We start from the raw sequence: 8,635 nt of genomic DNA, 5'->3' as shown, positions 1-8,635 counted from the left end.
AGAAATGATTTCAAACATTTCGCTTGAAGTAACAGAAGAAAGAAACACGAAAAATGGAAATGGCATCACTAGTATTAACGATACAATTGTTACAATGAACAATGTCTTGGTCAGTTTTCTTTCTCTTCTGATTGCACCATGATGCTGAGGATGCGTTCCACAGTTAAATTTAGTCGCGATGGACGTGTAAGAAACAACGATGATCAAAAGGCAACACAATAGCAGCGCGAGGTATGATGCTTGCCCTTGAAAAATAGTAGTGATATCTGAGCGGCCCAGGAAACGTTTTGAACAAGTGATAGCTGTAGACAGGGCAGCTGTAAACCAAACACCCGCAACAGCTGCTCCAAATATCTTCTTTTTCAGGAGGCGATGCTTGAATGGACGAAAAGTTGCGTGCATCCTCTCCAAAGAAATAGCAGCAAGGTTTGCTACAGAGGCTGCTGTAAAGAAATGCGCCAAACTTGCAAAACATGTGATGATGTCAAAGCTCCTGAACAGGTTTATCGTCCACAAGTTACAATTGAAGCCCAATAACAAACTCTCAGTGATCAAGATGTATGCAACAAACATGTCTGCAACCGCCAGGCTGATCACCAGGTACGAGGTACGCTTGTGAAGGATTGGCTCTTTCAGGAAAATAATGATTGTAAGGGCATTCATGGTCACTATAGCAACAGCTTCGATGTTAAATATTGTCAGCCAGGCGATGCACTCGGATGAAGAAATGGGCTCAAAATTTGGAGGAAGTGTTCTGTTTTGGTGATGAGAATCATTGGCCATCTACGTGAAGAAAGAAAACGACGATTAGAACATTAGGATAGTTTGTGATCGGCTAAGAGAAATGCGGTTGTTAGAAAACGCAATACAAAAAAGAGGAAAGAGGTAATTCGGTAAGAAAATCGAAGGTAACAAACTAAGCATTCTGATTGGCCAATAATCACAGATAACCAATCAAATGTGAGTCCCCTGCACAATTATCATAACTTTTCTTTTATTTAATATCAATAAGTAACCACAATTTTTTTTCGTACAATTTCAAAAAATTAAACACTGATAAATTTAAGACCTCTGGGTTCGTGCAGTTTAGTTGGCTTTAAGAAACCTTACAATATTTTTTTGTCCCAATTTGCACGAAAACATCGTGATTATTCATATACACGCAATCTCGCTTTAAAGCAATGAACGAACGCACTTCGTATCAGTAACATTCCGTGCTAAAATGTATTTTATCATGATCGTTTGATAAAGCAGCTGAAAATGAAGTGACACAGAATAGAACCAATAAAAGCCGCCTCTAAGTGGCGCATTGACATCGAGCACAAAAGCCCGAGTTGATGAGTCTGAATATTGATCCACAAGCGGATGCTATCTTTGAGAAGACAATGTTGGGGAAACACTCTATGTTTCAACCCCATGCACACATTTCTGGGCTGTTTCCCGAGTTAGTTTGCTAAATGTCTTGTAAAAGCGTACACAAAATCGTTGACTTTTTCTTACCTTTTTCCTTGTAGGTTCTTTATAATCTACCCCAAAATACTTCAATACTTCAATGCTGTTCTACGTTAACTGAAAGACCGAAAATAATCTATACCTGTTACACATTTGTTAAATAGCGGAAATTGAAATGTTTTGACTATGTATAGGTTTCGAAACTTGGCTCTTTTCTTCAAACGGTATGTGCCAATAATTTGATACATATACACTACACTTTTTATTTGTCGAGTCTTTTAAATGTTCAAGTCCAAGTTCAAGATCATAAAATTCCGCATATATGTTGCCGGTAAAATCCGTTCTCAGGTTGAATCCGTTTTAACCTACAATTGTAGGTTAAATTGGTGATCCTCATTTTCCCCAGTTTGAATACGCACTCAGATAGATTAAAGAAGCTGTTTTGAAGCCTAAATTAAGCCTAGATATCAATTGACTTATTATACAAAAGTGATTTATGAAAAGAACTGTGTTGGGTCGCGCATGTTCGTCGTCGTAATGTAGTGGTGAAGACACAGGACTACAGATCTGGAAGGTCCGAGCGCGATCAACGGTAAGTGCACAGTACAGTTCTTTGCTCCCTAACTTTGTTGTAATGTTGACACTAAATCGATAGGGGTATGAATGCAGAAGGTGATAAGATGATATAATATGAAACATTAAGAAGGTGTTTTGAGATACGTAAGACAGAGCTTGAGGGAAGGTATTGGTGTTTTCAATCCTAACAAGGTAGAGTGCATATTCAACCTAGGTAAAATACGAATCACGAATTTAACCTATAAGGTAAAAATTAAAACGGATTCAACGTGAAAACGGATTTGACCGACAACATATATACAATTTTAAAACAATAACACACTAAAGTATTGGCTTAAAAATCCGACCAAAGACAATAAGGTTTTAGAATACGAGAATAAAGCGCAAATTAAGTTACGAAAAGCGAATGAAAAAAAATTTAACACTTCTTAAAGTTTGAAATTTGAAATGTCAATAAAAAATGCCTTAGAGTACCGACGAAAATAAAGAATAAAAGGAGATGAAAGAGAAGAAAAACGAAGGAGAAGACAACGAATAGGGAAAATAGACAAACTGTTACAGCTTTGCACGAATATAGTCATCCTGTTTTTCTTAGTTTTATTGTCATTTCAATTAAGTTTAAATTTTGTTTACCGTTTGTTCAAAATCAAGAAGGTAAATGAAGTAATATAGCAGACTTTTGTTCCCGTTTTTAACAAAAACCAGCCAATATGATAACAGGAAACCGGTTGCTGCGAAACCTATTAATTTCAACTGTTGAAAAGAATTTCAAAGCAGGGCAAATAAAGTACAATGCTTGCTTTTAAGACGCTAAATTACTAACCTTGGACACACCTCTTTCAGGTTTCGTCTTGGGCAATTTGTCATCAACCTTGTCTTACACTCCAAAGTGCAAGCTACGACACCTTTTTATTTTTCAATGAACTTCAGTGACGTCATTGTGCCTCGCCCTCACGCGAACCATTTAAGTGGAAAAAATTAGTAGTGTAAATTAAGTTACGGACCCCGACCTCTGTGAATAAAAGCCGATATATATTTTCTTCCAAGAAAACGTATTCGAGTTTACTAGCTGTTTCTTAAACTTGCGTAATTGCCCTGAATGGAAATTTGCTATAGAAGATATAACCCGAGAGGAAGAAGTTTAAAGTAAGGTTAATTCACAAATTTGGTCACCTGTCCAGCATGGGACAATAACGTCTGCTCAAGGTCATGTTATTGATCGTCGGCATTTTACAAAAGAACGAACTGTTTCCCGCTTTCAAGTAATATGTAATGAGGTAATGAAAGTACATTCTAGTGTTAATTAAAAAAGACGGGTCTGAAATTTAGCCTTTAAAATTTCAAATGTCATCGGTACATTATCAAGACAACTACAGTAGCTCCCACAAAGAAGAGAAAACTATTTTTTCCTGAAAAAGTCCTGTGAGAATTGAAGTCGCTTCGAAAAGAACGCTAAAGTGAATTGTGAAGCGAGGAACTGACTAAAATATTGTGCTATTTCACCTTAACAGACAAAATAGAAGCTGTGTTTAAATTAATATTTCTTGATGACTTCCTCTCCAGCTGCAAGGAGAATGTTTTTGTGTTTAACCCACACTTGTCTTAAACGTTTGCCTAACCTCATGTCAAAACGAAAGTGCATCAATAAATTTTAACACATAATTTGCCTTATAATTGTGCTTGCCGCTTCTAATGTCGTCAGTAATATGTAACAATTATTCGCCTCAGGCTCAGTGATTATCGGTAAATATTCACCGAGACGAAGTCGAGGTGAATATTCACCGATAATCACTGAGCCTGAGGCGAATAATCGTTTTAGTATAAATACACAGGTGATTATTTCAAAAAAGAAAAAAAAAAAACCTTTCAACGGGAAATCATCTTCAACTTACAGTGGCAAAACGACTACTGGCAGCCATTTTCTCGGTCGAGGTGATTATCGGCTCATAATCCGAGATAGCAAGCCAATGAGAGCGCGCGATTTTGTATAATCACCTGTGTATTTATACTAAATGACAATTATTGGCAGAGGGTGAAGTGATTATCGGTGAATATTCACCAATAATCACTGAGCCTGAGCCTAATCACTGAGCGCGCGATTTTGTATAATCACCAATAATCACCTGTGTATTTATACTAAATAATAATAATAACAATAATAATAATAATAATAATGTTTCGGTTTCCTCTTCATGTGCTTGATCGAGCAAAGGGTTTTACCTAAAATTTATCCAAGGTGACTTCGAGCCAGAAGAATGCGGTTGTTTCGATTAAATAATTCAATTTAGATACAAAATAACAAGAGTATATTTTTAGATATTTAGAATACTGCCTGACAGGCTGGAAGTTTTACTATTTTTCTTTAACTTTTCAGTTCCACAAATTTGCGTTCAATTCTTGGTGACAGTTTAATTAATTCGTCTCGCAGCGCGAGGTATGATGCTTGCCCTTGAAAAATAGTAGTGATATCTGAGCGGCCCAGGAAACGTTTTGAACAAGTGATAGCTGTAGACAGGGCAGCTGTAAACCAAACACCCGCAACAGCTGCTCCAAATATCTTCTTTTTCAGGAGGCGATGCTTGAATGGACGAAAAGTTGCGTGCATCCTCTCCAAAGAAATAGCAGCAAGGTTTGCTACAGAGGCTGCTGTAAAGAAATGCGCCAAACTTGCAAAACATGTGATGATGTCAAAGCTCCTGAACAGGTTTATCGTCCACAAGTTACAATTGAAGCCCAATAACAAACTCTCAGTGATCAAGATGTATGCAACAAACATGTCTGCAACCGCCAGGCTGATCACCAGGTACATGCTACGCTTGCGAAGGATTTGCTCTTTCAGGTAAATAATGATTGTAAGGGCATTCATGGTCACTATAGCAACAGCTTCGATGTTAAGTACTGTCAGCCAGGCAATGCACTCGGATGAAGAAAAGCGCTCGAAATTTGGAGTAACTGTTCTGTTTTGGTGATGAGAATCATTGGCCATCTACGTGAAGAAAGAAAACGACGATTAGAACATTAGGATAGTTTGTGATCGGCTAAGAGAAATGCGGTTGTTCGGTAACGCAATACAAAAAAGAGGAAAGAGGTAATTCGGTAAGAAAATCGAAGGTAACAAACTAAGCATTCTGATTGGCCAATAATCACAGATAACCAATCAAATGTGAGTCCCCTGCACAATTATCATAACTTTTCTTTTATTTAATATCAATAAGTAGCCACAATTTTTTTTTCGTACAATTTGAAAAAATTAAACACTGATAAATTTAAGACCTCTGGGCTTGTGCAGTTTAGTTGGCTTTTAGAAAACTTACAATATTTTTTTGTCCCAATTTGCACGAAAACATCGTGATTATTCATATACACGCAATCTCGCTTTAAAGCAATGAACGAATACACTTCGTATTAGTAACATTCCGTGCTAAAATGTATTTTATCATGATTGTTTGATAAAGCAGCTGAAAATGAAGTGACACAGAATAGAACCAATAAAAGCGGCCTCTAAGTGGCGCATTGACATCGAGCACAAAGGCTTGAGTTGATGAGTCTGAATATTGATCCACAAGTGGACGCTATCTTTGAGAAGACAACGTTTCAACCCCATGCACACATTTCTGGGTTGTTTTCCGAGTTAGTTTGCTAAATGTCTTGTAAAAGCGCACACAAAATCGTTGACTTTTGCTTACCTTTTTCCTTGTAGGTTCTTTATAATCTACCCCAAAATACTTCAATACTTCAATGCTGTTCTACGTTAACTGAAAGACCGAAAATAATCTATACCTGTTACACGTTCGTTAAATAGCGGAAATTGAAATGTTTTGACTATGTATAGGTTTCGACAAACTTGGCTCTTTTCTTCAAACGATATGTGCCAATAATTTGATACATATAGACTACATTTTTAATTTGTCGAGTCCTTTAAATGTTCAAGTCCAAGTTCAAGATCATAAAATTCCGCATATATGTTGCCGGTAAAATCCGTTCTCAGGTTGAATCCTTTTTAACTTAGGTTAACTTGGTGATCCTCATTTTACCTAGGTTGAATACGCACTTAGATAGATTGAAGTAACTTTTTTGAAGCCTAAATTAAGCTTAGAGAAAAATTAGGGTCAGGTTAGAATTAGGTTTGGTTTTTAGACGTAGATATCAATTGGCTTACCATACAAAAGTAATTTATGAAAAGAACTGTGTTGGGTTGCGCATGTTCGTCGTCGTAGTGTAGTGATGAAGACACAGGACTATAGATCTGGAAGGCCGGAGCTCGATAACCGGTAAGTACACAGTACAGTTCTTTGTTCCCTAACTTTGTTGTAATGTTGACACTAAATCGATCAGTCTATGAATGCAGAAGCCGATAAGATGATATATATGAAACATTAAGAAGATGTGTTGAGATGCGTAAGACAGAGCTTGAGGGAAGGTATTGGTGTTTTTAATCCTATCAAGGTAGAGTGCACATTCAACCTAGGTAAAATGCAGATCACGAATTTAACCTATAAGGTAAAAACGGATTCAACCTGAGAATGGATTTGACCGACAACATTTTTGAAATAATAACAGACTAAAATATTTGCATAAAAATCCGAGCAACGACAATAACGTTTTAGAATACAAGAATAAAGCGCACAACGAATGAGAAAATTTTAACATTTCTTAAAGTTTGAAATTTTGAAATGTCAATTAAAAATGCCTTAGAGTACGAAAATAAAGAACAAAAGGAGATTAAGAGAAGAAAAGCGAAGGAGATGACAACCATTGGGGAAACTGGACAAACTGTTACAGCTTTGCACGAATATAGTCATCCTGTTTTTTTTAGTTTTATTCTCATTTCAAGTTAGTTTAAATTTTATTTACCGTTAGTTAAAAAACAAGAAGGTAAATGAAGTGATATATCTGGTGTCCGTCAAGGGAGTATATTAGGGCCACTTCTTTTCCTGCTGTATATAAATGACTTCTCCCTAAATGTAAGCTGTAGTGCAGAGCTTTTTGCTGATGACAGTGTACTTTATCGTAACATCGCATTTGTAGATGATTGTGTTGAGTTTCAGGGTGACCTGTCACGCTGAATCCCGAAAAGTGTAAGGCCCTACATGTTACCAAGTCTAAATGTCCTTTAGTTCATCAGTATGTGATAAATGAGCTGTAGATAAACATAAGCATCTGGGTATTTGGATTGAATCTTCTTTAAGGTGGGACGCTCATATTAATGACATTGTTGGTAAGGCAAATCGAGTGTTGGGTCTAATAAGGAGAACATTTGGGCCCAAAGATCTTGTGGCAATTAAAACAGCTTTTAATGCTTTAGTTCTTCCTATTTTGGAATATGCCTGCACAGTGTGGAACCCTTATTTGGTTAAACACATACACAGTATTGAATCCATCCAGCGTCGTGCTACTCGATTGATATGTGGATCTGATAAACCTTACTCTGAAAGGCTCATTGAACTAAACTGGTCATCATTGGAGCTTCGAAGGAAATACCTCTGCTTGCTTCAGCTTTACAAGATAATTCATGGCTATTCTGATATTGACTATATACTGCATATGTGGATCTGACTGGCCCAACAAGAACTAGAAGTAACCATGACTTTAATATTAGGCCTAAAGCAGCAAGGACAAACTATTTTAAATTTTCATTTTTTAGCCGTTACGTTAATGACTGGAACTCTTTATCTAACTCAGTTATGTCTCCTTCCAGCTTAAGCTCGTTTAAAACTTTACTACTTAATTATCTTTGTAAATAGATAGGTCTTTTATATTTCGTATACACATTGGGAAATTCTATATCAGATATACTATTCTTAATTGTTTTAACTTTTATTTTTGGAGAGCAGTTTTTATATGGAAAGTCAGTTTCCCCCTATTGCTTTCCTTTACCTATTGTACTTTTGTATATATATTTTCTTTTGTACATTGGTAAGAAGCTTTATTAAACTTAAACTTATACCAACCTTTTGTTACCGTTTTTAACAAAAACCAGCTAATATGGCAAAAGGAAACCGGTTGCTGCAAAAACATCATTTCAACTGGAGAAAAGACTTTCAAAGCAGGGCAAATAAGGTACAATGCGCGAAAGACGCTAAATTACTAACCTTGGACATACCTCTTTCACTTTTCGTCTTGGGCAATTTGTCTATACCTTGCTTACCAACTTGTAAAACCAAGACTTAACAGTAAATCAAGTTTAGGTTCAATGCGTAGGCTAACGACTGAAACGACTGAATGAGTCTGAAGAGAACTATCAAGGCCCAAAGGCAGCCGAGAGCTTCTTATACCTAGTAAGAGCTCTATCATTAGCAAATTAAGTGTACAACACAGCCTTTTTGACTTTATGTTATGCTTTCCCGCGCCAATTAATTTCTAATAGATGTAATAAAGATGTTATCAACCTTTTACACCGTTTTACACTCCAAAGTGCAAGTTACGACACCTTTTTATTTTTTCCATTAAATTCAATAACGTCATTATGCTTCGCCCTCGCGCGAACAATTTAAGTGAAAAAAATTACAAGTGGAAGTTAAGTTACGGAACTCGACCTCTATGAATAAAAGCCCATATATGTTTTCTTCCAAGAAAACGTATTCGTGTTTACTAACTTTTTCTTAAA

General features: G+C 36.4%; 2 protein-coding genes across 2 annotated transcripts in view; both read right to left on the bottom strand.

The window, feature by feature from the left end:
• LOC137973634 (QRFP-like peptide receptor) overlaps window positions 1-4,603 on the bottom strand; it is a 5,301-nt gene extending 698 nt beyond the window's left edge. Inside the window, exons 1-3 of the mRNA XM_068820481.1 lie at window positions 2,852-4,603; window positions 1,501-1,569; window positions 1-783 (exon numbers count right to left, since the gene is read on the bottom strand). The exon at window positions 1-783 is cut by the window's left edge and continues 698 nt beyond it. Of these exons, the coding sequence (XP_068676582.1) occupies window positions 1-783 (783 nt within the window). The 5' untranslated portion in view covers window positions 1,501-1,569; window positions 2,852-4,603. The remainder of the gene's footprint in view (window positions 784-1,500; window positions 1,570-2,851) is intronic.
• Window positions 4,391-5,014, bottom strand: LOC137972897 (octopamine receptor beta-2R-like). Its single transcript, XM_068819585.1, has one exon. It carries the CDS (start codon window positions 5,012-5,014, stop codon window positions 4,391-4,393), a length of 624 nt encoding a protein of 207 aa, XP_068675686.1.
• Between the last annotated feature and the right edge of the window lie 3,621 nt (window positions 5,015-8,635).

This window comes from Montipora foliosa, chromosome 10, assembly GCF_036669935.1.
Source record: "Montipora foliosa isolate CH-2021 chromosome 10, ASM3666993v2, whole genome shotgun sequence".
NCBI classification, from domain to species: Eukaryota; Metazoa; Cnidaria; class Anthozoa; order Scleractinia; family Acroporidae; genus Montipora; species Montipora foliosa.
The sequence above is the reverse complement of the archived record's forward strand: the minus strand, read 5'-3'. Positions and strand labels throughout refer to the sequence as shown.

What these genes read in the sequence shown, in the direction of transcription:
- LOC137972897 (XM_068819585.1), bottom strand. Translation starts at nt 5,014, where the DNA reads ATGGCCAATGATTCTCATCACCAAAACAGAACAGTTACTCCAAATTTC.